Genomic DNA, 13,611 nt, shown 5'->3' on the forward strand with positions numbered 1-13,611 from the left:
ATTAATTTTATTGCGATAAGGGTATCTATTTAGAGAGAGAAAATTGGAATCCTAATTCACACCATAGTCAAAAACTGGATTCCAGATGGATCATAGAACTAAAACGTGAAAGAAAAAAACAATAAAGCTTTAAAGATATGTGTAAGAACATTATTTCATAGTCCCAGACTAGGAATTGTTTTCTAGAACAAGATAAAAAAGCAATAACTAAAATGGAAGACATTTAATTATTTGACTACATTAAAATTAAGATTTTTTTTTATACATCAGTAGACACTATTAAGTGAAGATAAGCTACAAAATGAGAAAAAAAAAATTGCAACCACATAATTGATAGTTGGTGTATATCCAGAGTACAGAAAGAGGACTTAACCAATTGCTACTGTTTTTCTCTTAGTGACATGTACAGGCTTTTTGTCCAAAAGGAAATCCAAATAGTGAATAAACTTATGAAAAAGTACTCAGTATCATTATTAATTAGGGAAATTTCACACAAGCATGTACATACATGTGCATACATGCACACACAGACACACACACACACCCTTGAAGTAACTAATTCCTTGCTCCCTTTTATTCATTCAACAGATATTTCCCAAAGAATCATTAAATGCCAAGTACTGATGAAACAATGTTGAGTGAGATGACTTGTAGAAGAAATGTGTGTCTGTCTGTCTGACTATCTATCTATCTTTAGAATAAAATACCTTTCACAGCTCATGGTGCCATGGTGATATTCCTTTTCCTTTTTAGGGAACTTTAGGGAATATTTTAGGGAACTTTTGTAATATAGAATTTTATTCATATCCATAAGTGGGGGAAATGTAGAACAAGTTCCAATGAAGCCATAATTTATTTTCAAGTATTCGCCAATATTGTTGCCTCTATACTTCCCTCTCTTCCACCTGCTATCCCTACCCCTAGATTATTTTGAAGTTAATCCTTGATGTTGTATCTTTTCATCCCATTTTATTCATAGGTATCTTAGGGTATATCACTAAAAGATAAAGACTTTATAAAAATGTACTACAACACCATTATTAAATAAATATCATTTAGATCCTATCAGGTATCCCAGTTCTCTTATAGTCTGTCTCACTCTCTCTCTCTCTCTCTTTTTTTCTTCTTTGATTTAGGAGCTAGTTAAGGTCCATATATGGCGAAAGGCAGCCGTGTTTCTTAAGTTATTTAATCAATACGTTCCTCTTCCTTTTTTTTCCTTGAATGTATTTGTTGAAGAAAGCTAACCATTTTTTCTTAGGAGTGTCTGATTGTCTGGATTTTGCTGACTGCATTACCAAATTGTCATTTATTATGTTTTCCTGTATTTCCTAATAATTGGTATTTAGAGCTAGAGACTTGATCAGATATCAGTTCTAAAAATTGTAAAAGTTGCCTGGTCCTATGAATATCATGTCCCTCTTAGTCTCTAAAATGCTTCTTGCTATAAAGTCTCCTTTGTCTAATACTTACAAATGTTTAGGGGTTGCTCTTGATATACTATTATTATTAATTTATAATTTAGTTTTGTTGTGGTCATACATTTTTTAGAATTTATAATGTATTGAAATTTGGTTTTGGCTCAGCATATGGTCTGTTTTTGTTGAACATATTATGTGCACTTATATATGCTGTGATTTGGGGGAATAAGGTTCTGTAAGTGTCAATTTGGACAGGTAGTTATAGTGTTGTTCATGTATTTATTATCTTTGCTGATTTTTTTCTGTAGTTGTTCTATCAGTTACTGAGAAAAGGATGTGAGAATCTCCACTGTAATTGTGGGTTTGTCTACTTCTTCTCTTAATTCTGTCAGTTTTAATTAATGTACCACCTGTGGTCTGTCCTCAGTGGAAAAGCCATAAAAATGGGAAACTCACTCAAGCTGCTCCCTTTTTCCATGTATTGACTCCCCTCTGCTTTTGGTAGCTTTCCATTGGCTTAAGATTATGGTTTTTTTTTTTTTTTTTTTTAAGGTTATTTATTTAATTTTGGAGAGAGAGACAGAAAGAGAGAGAGCACGAGCAAGTGAGGGAAAGGAAGAGAGAGGGGGAAAAAGAGAATTCCAAGCAGACTCCATGCTGTCAGCACAGAGCCCGACATGGGGCTCGAACCCATGAACCCTGAGATCATGACCTGAACTGAATTAAGAGTCGGACACTTAATTAACCAAACCACCCAGGCACCCCAAGATTATTGTTTTTATATTTTTAACAGTATAATTGTTACCTGCGGGAGGTTTAGTCTGATATGATCTCCTCTGTCATTACCAGAAGTAGAACTTCTATTTTGTGTAATATAATATAGCCACTCCAGCTTTCATTGCTTAGTGTTTGTGTGATGTCATTTGTCATCCTTCTACTTTCAACATGTGTCCTTATGTTTATTTACTTTTTATTTTATTTTTTACAAAATTTTTAATGTTTATTTATTTTTGAGAGACAGAGAGAAACAGAGCACGTGCAGAGAAGGGGCAGAGAGAGAGGGAGACACAGAATCAGAAACAGGCTCCAGGCTCTGAGCTGTCAGCACAGAGCCCAACACGGGGCTTGAACTCACGAACTGTGAGATCATGACCTGAGCCAAAGACGGACACCTAACCAACTGTGCCACCCAGGTGCCCCCCTCTGTCCTTATATTTAAAGCCTGTCTCTTGCAAATGACATATAATTGGTTCACTGGTTTTATTTTTAATCCAGTCTGACAGTCTGCTTTTTCAGTGGATTGCTTGTCCAATTACATTGAATACAGTTGCTGTGTGTGTGTGTGTGTGTGTGTGTGTGTGTGTGTGTGTGTGTGTGTTTTGAGAGGGAGAGAACATGCAAACAGGGGAGGGGCAGAGGGGGAGGGAGACAGAGACTCAAGCAGGCTCCTCACCCAGGGCAGAGCCCAACACATGGCTCAGTCACACAACAGTGAGATCATGACCTGAGCCCAAATCAAGACTCAGACGCTTAACTGACTGAGCCATCCAGGTGCCCCTAATTATAGATATTTTTAAGTTTAATTTTATCATTTCACTATTTGTTTTCTACTTGTCCCACATGTTCCTTGTTCCTTTATTCTTTTCCTGACCTCTTTTGGATTGATCAAGTGTTTTTCATTCCATTTTTTTCCTCCATTAACTTTTTAGTTATATATTCTTTTTTTCTTTCTTCATTACTTACATTTGATTTTAATAGGCATCATTGACTTATTACAGTCTACTATACAGTTGGTTCTTTTACCACTTCCCAAAGAGAACAGTAATCCTACGAGTCAATTTAAATTCATTTACTTTCTCTTTTGCCCTTTTTGAAAAAATATTGCTGTCATATATTTCCACCTCTACATGTGTCAACTTGTAAGGCATTGCTATTATTTTCTTAAGTTTTAAGCATTAGCATTCACTTCCATTTATTGACGTATTTATCATTTTGGGTAGTCTTCATTTATTTCTGAAGTTTTATCCTTTAATCTGGGACAATTTTCTTAGTTGTAGGAACTTCTTTTCATATTTCTTTAGTGAAAATCTTATGGAAGAAGATTCTTTCAGCTTTGATGGGTCTGAAAATGTCCTGATTGATTGATTGTTTGATTGATGACTCTTCACTGGGTGTAGAATTTGACTTGACGGTTCTGTTTTCTTTCAGCACTTTGAAGATGTTGTTCCATTGACTCTTGCATCCATAGATTCTGTTAAAAGTTGATCGAGAGTCACATGTTCTACTGACTGAGCCACCCAGGTTCCCTTCATTGCTTTTACTTTCAACAGTTTAATAATGTGTTTCTAGATATGATTTTTTTTTACATTTATCCTATTTGGGGTTCACTGAACTTTTTTGAAGGTTGATGTCTTTGTTAGTTTGAGGAGATTGCTTAGCTGTTACCTAGTTTCTCAGATATTACTCTGCCCCATTCTCTGTCCTGTCTCATTCTTCTACTCTAATTAAGCATGCCCCATATGTCTCTTATACATTGTTTTATTATTTCCATTCTTTTTTTTTTTTACACTTCTGTGCTTCAGATTGGATATTTGCTATTGATTGTCTTAGAGTTTAGTAATTCTCTCTTCTTTTGTGTCTAGTCTGCTAATAAACCTATCCAAAAAGTTCATAATTGCAGATATTGCATTTTGTGCATGTTATCTTTCATCAGTGAGGGCCCCCCTCTGTTTGGGTAGGAGCTAGTCATCTCTGTCCAGTTAGAGATTTAGATAAGTAATACCTAGGTTGATATTTTAATAAAACTCAGTCTGCCTTTGGTTTGTCCCTGTTCCTTTGGCATAACTTTTCTAGACTTTTGATGGAAAAGCAGGTTTCTGTCTTCTCAGCTCTGAAACTTCCCTTTGGAGATTTTGCGCTTAGCCAATTAGGCTACCACCACCCCATGCATCCTAAATTCTGACATGTTTCTTGAGGGGAGACTAGTTATGTGTTTGTTGCCAATCCCTTCTCCCTAGTGGGACTTTATCTGTGAAGCACAACATGAATTAGAGATTTCATTCTGCCTTTTTGAAGTTTCAGACACAGACCTTAAACCTCTCATACTTCCCAGGAACTTAGAAAATGTTTCTTAGGAAGAATCAGCCTTGGGGCGGCTGGGTGGCTCCTTCGGTTAAGCGTCCGACTTTGGCTCAGATCATGATCTCACACTCTGTGAGTTCGAGCCCTGCGTCAGGCTCTGTGCTGACAGCCCAGAGGCTGCTTCAGATTCTGTGTCTCCTTCTCTCTCTGCCCCTCCCCAGCTTGTTCTCTGTGTCTCTCAAAAAAAAAAAAAAAAAAAATGTTTATTTATTATTTAAAGAATAAATGATTCTTTTTTTTTTTTTTTTTTAAAGAAAGAATCAGCCTTGTGTTTGGGGTTCTTTTAGTTTTCAAGGTGTCATGACAACCCTGTGAGGCCATGAAAAGCTCTACTCGTTTATCTTCTCTCAACTAGAGTGCCTCCAGGTGACTCAAATCTTATTATTCAGCCCACACTAAGACTTGGTAAAGCCCTCTAGGGAATAAAACAGCCAGTGATTGTCAGATAACCTTGGAAGGGTTTTTTCTCTGTGGAATTTAAATAGTCCAAAATTCTCATTGTTCCCACAGTTCCCTCATAAAAATAATTTTTATAGTTTGTCAGTTTTTTCCTACTTCTTAAGAGTATTGGCCTGTGATGATGTCTTCTCAAAATCCAAATGTGCCTATTCTTGAGAAGAATGAACATAAAATACAAAACCTTCTTAAGAATAATCAAATGTCAAATACTGTCAAAAATAGTGTCAAAAATTGCTACCTTCATGTCATCGGTCTCTTTAAGAGAGGTCAGAGGAGAGAGTAGTCAAGAGAAAATACTCCAATGCCAGTGATCCACATATGCTAATAGAAACTTCCAGATCTATGTCTAAATATATTTATATATTCACAGAGTGTATTTTTTTCATCTGTTGAGCTGCTTGGTGTCTTGATTTAACTTAGAGATAAAATCTGAAGATTTTTTTTTTCCCTTGTTAATTTTAATTACAGTACAGAGAGACTCTTGGAGAATGTTAGATCTGATTGCTTACTCTGACTACTATTTTACAAATAAGGGAATGGGAACTAAGAAAGGTTAAGTGAGTTACCTAAGACTCCAAAGCCAGTGAGATCAAAACCAAGTTTCTTTCTTCTCTCCTCTGCTCCAGCATTTCTCTTGGCATGGCCTGACTCCACCATTGTAATGCATAGCTTTCTAAAGTTTTAAGTAGACTCCACACCCAGCACACGACTTGAACTCACAACCCTGAGATCAAGACCTGAGCTGAGACCAAGAGTCGAACGCTTAACCAGTTGAGCCACCCAGGAGCCCCAGTAGTGGTTATGTTTTATTCAAATGGCAAAGTATTATTTTGGACTTGGAAAAAAAAAAAACTCCAGATAAGGTACTTTGAAGAAATTGTAAGTTTGTTGGATCAACGAAAATTTTTTGGATCACGCCTAGTTACTGAAGCATGATATATATTTATATACTTTTTCTGGTCACATTATTACTATTAGGCAAAAAACACGATGTAGTAAATATGTCATTTATCATAATATAACATCACTTTAGTTTTGCAATTTACTCTTTAACAGTCTTGATTTTCAGGAGTGTATCATTATTAAGCTGTATACCATTTAGTGCTATTAAAAATGATTAAAGAAGACAATTAGGTAATACAAACAAATTTTATTTAACACTTCATGAAGCAGATGGTCTCCATTCAGAGAACTGCAAAATGGGTTGGAAGGTGGGAAGCTTTTAGAGGATAAAGAATAAAGAACAAGGAAGAGAAAAATTGAAAATATCTGATTGGCTGGGGCCACTTAGTCAACCTTATTTGAGGTAAGAAGAAACAAGGAAATAAGTATAGAGCCCAGACAGAGTTGGTATGGCATTTGGGGATTGGCAGACTGGATATATTGTGTTTGTGGTCAAGCAGAGCATTTATAGAGACATGAGCATTATCTAAATGTTGTTTTGCTGACGTGATACCTCAGGCAGGAGCGGCACCGTCTCAGGGCTCCTTACTTTTACAATGCTGGAATAGAAGCCTACTGTATCAGAATGATAAAATGTTCTAATTTAGTTTGCTTGAAAGCAAGTTTTTATGTAAATGCGTGCTAGATTTTTTCCTAGAGCCACAGAAGAAAAATATTGAAGTCTCACAGATCATAAAATAACCCACAAAAATCAGCCAGAAATTATTACATTTAGAAAATTATATATGTATGTTTTCTGAAAGTAGAGCTGTGATAAGCCTACATTTGGGAGATGAAATTTACAAGCTGAAACATCTTTGTTTGCTTTTCAATCTTTGAAAATTTGCCTTCACAAAACAGGATAAGAGTTATCCTCAAGTAAAAACAATCAGTCTCTCAAGTGAAATACTAGGTTGATTTTTTTTTTTCTTTTTGCTTTCTAGTTTTTCCTTCTAATTCCTTGAATGTGTGCAAGTCAGTTTCTCTTTCTGATATTCAACTGCATACAATACACTAAATAATCTTAGTGTATAAGACTAAATAATATTAGTCTTATAATATTATGTCAGCTACCTAAAGTTATATGGTATTGTATTGTATTTCTAAGTATTGTTGTCTGCAGCCAAAGTTTTTATCATGATAGAGCAAATATGAAAACACCAAAATGTACATATATGGGTATATGTCATTTTCAACCATTTCTATCCCATGAGTAAAACAGAAAAACCAGTATGAATCACATATTAAATGCATACTACAGTAAAAATAAAGATTCCTAAAGCCTATATAAGAGGTTGATGTTTAAAAAAAGATATAGGGGCCCCTGGGTGGCTCAGTTAAGTGTTCGCCTTTTGATTTGGGCTCAGGTCATGAGCTCATGGTTCGTGAGTTGAGGCCCTGCATCAGGCTTTAGATAGTACAGAGCCTGCTTGGGATTCTCTCTCTCTCCCTCTCTCTCTGCCCCTTCCCCACTGGTGTGCTCTCTCTTGCTCGCTCTCTCTCAAAATAAATACACTTTAATAAATAGATAATTTAAAAAGATACTTAATTATTAAATTTTACTCTTTTCTAGACAACAGGCATTACTAAAATTTTGTTTGACATTCTACTTTTTTAAACCTCACAAAAAGAACTAGTTGATGTTGTTTTAAGTATCTTGCCCATTTAATCTGATTTATTCCTTTTGAGCTGTTTACTACAGTCTGTCAGAAGACTTGCTCAGTTTAATGTTTTTGATTAGGTTAAGGTACTTGTCTGAATTAGAACATTAGATACTTAATATCTAATATAACCTAGTGATTGCTGCGTCTGCCTCTGACACATTCATTTCCTCTGGTGTGTAATAGGATTTAATGCAGTGCATTATTCCTGTTCTCGTTTGTTAAATTAAGCACTAACCCTAGTGTGTGTGTACACACACACACACACACACACACACACACACACACACAAATGAATAGAGTCCATCTTCAGTCAGTTTAGTACAAAAATGTAAAGTCAAACTCACATACATTAACTTAGATTTACAAAACTTAAGGCAGGTATGTATTATGCAAATGAAAAAGTCGGTGCCTTGTTGTTTTTTGGAAGCCAATGACCTACTTCTAATTTTTAAAATTATAATACCTTCTAAGAGGGATGATGTAAGGAAGTGTATTAGTTATCAACTATAAGTGTTCTCATTGTAATGAATCTACAACATGATCTCTATAATTGAAAGAACACAGTGTTTTGCAACAAGCATAAATCATTGTTAAAAAAGTATATTTGAGGGGTGCCTGGGTGGTTCAGTCGGTTGAGCATCCGACTTCGGCTCATGTCATGATCTCACAGTTCATGAGTTCAAGCCCCACGTCGGGGCCTGTGCTGACAGGTTGGAGCCTGGTGCCTGCTTTGGATTCTGTGTCTCTCTCTCTCTCTCTCTGCCCCTCCCCCACTCACAGTCTGTCTCTGTCCCTCAAAAACAAATAAACGTTAAAAAAAAAAAAGTATATTTGATAGTAAATTCATTATCTTTTGTTATTTGCTAATCCAAATTTATAGGTATGCTCTAAAATTTCATTCTATCTCCTGTTTTTGAAAAGTGTCCCAAGTTATTGCAATATTATCTTAATTGATCATGTATGCAAACGTATGCTTCAAACTAGGAGATACTGATTTTGGGGAGTTGCTTCATAAAAATTAGGAATGTGTGTTTAGTGTAAATCCATTATTATTTTATTTGAAGCAAAATGAATAGGTTTTAATAAGGAAAAACTCAGTTGTCTGGTAGTTGAGATTTCCAGAATCAATCATGTGAGACCCGTCAATCATTTTTAGTTAATAATCAAAGTTGATAGTGTCTTATCCACTTTTATAGGATCTGCACACAGAGGGAGTAACCTGTTATTGTTTGTGATGCTTGCAGTTCATTAATCATGTGTAAGAATATAATCTTAGAAGAAAGTATCTTAGACTAAATACACTGCTTAGCTGTGCAGTGTTACATAAGACATGGCTATACTTTTTTTTAAACTTCATTTAGAAGTAGCAGTAACCACATCAATTATATCTATGTAGCCTTGAAAAAATGTACTGGAACGTCTTCTGTGACTTTGTTTTTCTTGGTCCTTTATTTGAATATGCATCTATTTTCATAATAAGTTTGATTACCTTTGTTATGTTTAGTGTTAATTGCACATATATAAGAATTTCAGAGTTCTTTTGGCACAGATAGTAAATTGTAATGATATTCAATTAACAAATTGGCTACTTTCTATTATCTCATGCTGGTTACTCTCTTTTTTTGTTTAATGAAGACTGTATTTGGTAACTTTTTTTTCCCTAAATTTTGAGACTTAGATATTTGGTAACATAGGATTCATGTTTTTGCTTTAGGTTTTAAAATAGATGGTGGCTTTCAAAAATGCAAGATAAATTATTTTGTAATGAAAACAAAAATAATAGTATGATCACTTATTGAGCAAATATTGAGCATCCGATGTACTAGTCACTATTGTAGAAGCTGATGTAAAATAGTACTTCAGGTTCATTTAAAATTTTTGGTATTAAGTTACCAAATCTTTGGAAGTAAACAAAAATAAACAGTATTATTCTGTTTTTGTTACTGTTGCCTAGTTAATCTTTAGGTATTGCATACAGTGGAGAGATAATGGGTTTTTAAGTCGGCAGACTTAGGTTGTAGATGGTTATGCTAACTCTGTGGCATAACTTTGCATGTCATTTGATTTTCCTGGGCTTCAACTCCTCATGAAAACATGGAAAACACAGAGGTTGGATCATTTGTATTCTGGGGTCCTGCACTCAGTAGTGGGGTTATCCAGAACACAGAGCAATTTATTCATATTCATAAAGCCAGACCAGTTATATTCCTGGCTGCTCTTAACCTTCTTTGCTGTCTCTTCTTTTCCCTACCTGTAATTATCACAGGGCCACAGGGCTCGGTTCTCTGATTGCAGCCCTTCTGTATTCTGTTCTTACTCCTGAGAAGATCTAATTCAATTTAATGACACCAGACTCACACTTTGGTAATTCAAACTTACTACATCTGAAACAGAACTGTTGATTTTTATCATTAGTAAACAACTCTTCCCCAAGTGTTCACCTGTGTAAATGACTTCACCATTCACACAGTATTTAGGCCTCAAACCTAAAAGCAGCCTTGATGCTTCTCTTTCCTTCACATGACTCATTCAGTCCATCAGTGGTTTTTGCCATTTCAGCCTTGAAAACATATTAAGACCGTGACCATTTCTTACTTCCCCTACCTCTACTATTTGAGTCATAACCACCATCATCTCTTACCTGAACTACTGCAATAGCTTCTTAACAGATACCCCTGTTTCTCCTCCTGACCTCCAATAGTTCATTTTCCAAGCAACCAGAGTAATTCTCTAAAATTAAGTCCTGTCATGTTTTCGTACTCAAAATCTCCCAATACTTTCCCACAAAACTCTTTATGATAGCTTACAAGCCCTTCTCTGACTTCATTTCCTGCTGTTTTCTTTCTCACCCATTCTCTTTGAGCTACACAAATCTGTGTGTTTTTCCAGATATCCTAGCTTGTTTCCTACCTCAGGGCCTTAGCAAATTTACAGGCATTTTCTATTTCCTCTTCCTAGAGTGTTCTTCCTTCCGATATGTATCAAATACCAATATCATAAAAAGCAAAATTTTTTTTCGAAAATGTGTATTTTAAAATATAACAGCTCCTTAAACCCAGTGTGGTTATGGGTCTATAGTTTTAGGTGTAGAAATTAAAGATTACCATTAATAATTAATAATAATGAAAAAAAACCAACTCAGAGCCTCAGGATTTTGAGGCCTGCTAAGTTACAGAAAATGCCATTTGTGAATAAGATGCATGTAAATCTTTTATGAATGAACTCTAAGTATTTCCATTCATTATTAGGAAAAAGTCCTAGTGGAACTTGGCATTATTCTTGAAAGTTATTTCAGATGCTCAATATGTCCCCATGGAGCTGCACAGAATTGCCACTTAGCCTCAACCCAGGGTTGTATGAAAAAGACATTCTGCTTTGTTATGAAATGACTGATTTTTGAAAATGAGATATGCATAGGTAAGTGTTAGAAAATATTATATAAGTGTGAGAAGTATGGGGAAAATATTCAATCATAATAATATGTATTATTGAAAGCCAAATCAGGTATTTAGTATTAATTGTCAATTACTTTTACTAACACATAGAGTTTCCAAACATTGTTGGCTATCTAAAAGCAAAAGTAATTTCTATTTCTTGTTTTTAATTTTTAAAAAATGTTTATTTTTGAGAGAGAGAGAGAGAGAGAGAGAGAGAATGAGTGGGGGAGGGGCAGAGGGAGGGAGACAGAGGATCCAAAGCAGTCTTTGCACTCACAGCAGTGGGCTCAGTGTGGGGCTTGAACTCACAAACTGTGAGATCATGACCTGAGCCAGAAAGGTCGAATAATCACCCAGGCGCCCCATTAATTTCTATTTCTATAAAAATAGCTGACACCTGGAATATGCTTAATAGCCTACAAGTGTTTATACATATATATACATATTTAACCCTTGGAACAAACCCGTGTGAGGTAAGCAGTATTATCCCTGCTTTACAGATGAGTAAATGATGGCTTGGTTTATAGGACTTGTCCTGAATCACATAACCAGTAAAAGATATAGTTCAAATTCAAAATCAGCTCTTTTGATCCTGAAACCTGAACCCCTTTCATAGCAATGCCAGTGATCCAGCGTTTAACAAGCCAGGTCAGAACAGGTCGAAGACACATGGCATCCATTTCTTAAGCATTTGTGACTCTGTGTTCCTGTGTTCCTTGCACAGTTGATTGACCAGAGCTAAGTGTCTTATGCTGAGCAGTCGGTATCTCAGGAAACTGATTACAGTGGAGTCTGCTTAATATGATTGTTAGATTTTCATTGTTTCCTGGGGAAGTAATATGAATTGTTAATGGCAGGAAATTCTAACACATTGTAGGCTTAGGTTTGTACAAAAAGGTTCAGTGAGTACTTGGATTGTTAACTTTGTGTGAATGTAAAGCAGTTTCAGCACATTGACACTGTTTCCAACCTAATAGAATAGGCATTCTCTGGGATCTTTACAGTAGAAAAACTGCCTTTCAAAACTGAGGTCTGAAAACATCAGGATCCATCGATTAGGATTTATTTAAAAAAAAATTAAGTATGAACATGAACTGAAAAAACTTACCAGTTTAGAAATTGCTAGAAACTGCTTTTTGTATTCCAACCAATTAGAATTTTAAACTTCGATTTGTATTGCAAATGATTCTTTCACATTCTTTTCAACAATTATTGTCTTAAAATAATTTTTAAGTTTATTTATTTTGAGAGAGAGAGCATGTGCGTACATGCGCATCAGTGGGGGAGGGGCAGAGAGAGACAGGAAGAGAGAGAGAATCCCAAGTAGGCTCTGCACCTTAAGTGAGTGAAGAGCCCGAACGGGGCTCCAAGCCATGAACCGTGAGATCATAATCACAGCCAAAATCAACAGTCGGACACTCAACTGACTGAGCCACCCTGGCACCCCTCAACAATTATTTTCTTAAGAAATAATAGTAAAGCTAGCAAAAACAAGTTTCTTTTTTTCTTATAAAATAGAAAAATATAAAATATTCCATCATTTTGGGAACTCATGTAAAAGCTTAATTAAAAAACTTTTTTCAAAGAAAAGAGTTGATTATATTCTAGTAGGTAAATTTGTTAAGATTACCGTTGAATGCCACCTTGTAGAAGGTGCTATAAAAGGTATTAAAAGGTATAAGAAAAACTCTGTGGCTTCCAGTGACTGATTTGATGGATGATAGAGATAAAACATACACATGCACACACACATTTGTGTTGAAAATTAGATGACAACATAAGAAATTATGTAGTGAGTACCAAACAGTAGATATAGACATATTCTAGGGCTGTGTCCCAGTGATTATCGGCATTGCCTTTCTGAGGGAGGTGATTTTAACTTAGGTAATGTATACTTAGAATATTCTTGGCAAAAAGGCTGGGAGCAAGTATCTATCAATGGCAAAGAATCAAAAACTACTTCCCCAGAGTAGAAATGAAGGAAGGGTTGAGCTGCAGATAAAGGTTGGGACTGGGATTATGGGGCACCTTGAAGAAGAAGAGAATTTAAGAGTTTAACATTCAGAATACTTATTTTTTTTAACATTTAAATTGCTACATAAACAAAACATGTCTAAAATTTGTTTTTATTTTGAGTATGTACTTTTGCATGTGATATACTATCTTTTCTTTCTCGGCTCATTTTCCTCCTGAAGTATGTCTATTCTGAGAGTTATATTTATCATCAACGAAGAAAATATATTTGGAAATATATCCTAAAGTTCCTAAACAGGAAACTTTTGAACTTATCACAGAGGATAGTTTCTTTGTTTTCAAGATAGAGTTTGGCCTCTAAATGTGGAAGAGTACCAAATCAACTAGTTGCTTCTGGCCTCCATTGCAGTCTTACACTTGTCTTAAAATAGCAAGTTCTGTGAGAGGGTGGAAACTATTATCAGAGCCTCAAAGAAACATTTCTCTCTCTAAGGCAGATGAAAATCTGTCCATGGAGCTGAAAATCTTTTTTTTGTTTTCTGAGTACAAAGTTTCATAATACATTTTTCTGCT

The 13,611-nt window shown here is 35.4% G+C and overlaps 1 protein-coding gene across 3 annotated transcripts in view; it reads left to right on the forward strand.

Moving 5' to 3' along the window:
- The window catches only part of APLF (aprataxin and PNKP like factor), an 84,692-nt gene that overhangs the window by 55,720 nt on the left and 15,361 nt on the right, over positions 1 to 13,611 (forward strand). Inside the window, exon 9 of one of the 3 annotated variants that reach the window (XR_006200736.1) lies at positions 10,876 to 11,044. The exons of 1 other annotated variant lie outside the window; for it this stretch is intronic. Coding sequence is in view for 1 of the 2 variants with exons in the window: in XM_042932522.1 (XP_042788456.1) it covers positions 589 to 610 (22 nt within the window). In the remaining variant the exon portion in view is untranslated. Of the gene's footprint in view, positions 1 to 588; positions 700 to 10,875; positions 11,045 to 13,611 lie in introns of those variants that run through there. One more of the 3 variants, XM_042932522.1, reaches the window with a different exon arrangement.

The sequence above is a fragment of the Panthera leo genome, chromosome A3 (genome assembly GCF_018350215.1).
Source record: "Panthera leo isolate Ple1 chromosome A3, P.leo_Ple1_pat1.1, whole genome shotgun sequence".
Lineage (NCBI taxonomy): Eukaryota > Metazoa > Chordata > Mammalia > Carnivora > Felidae > Panthera > Panthera leo.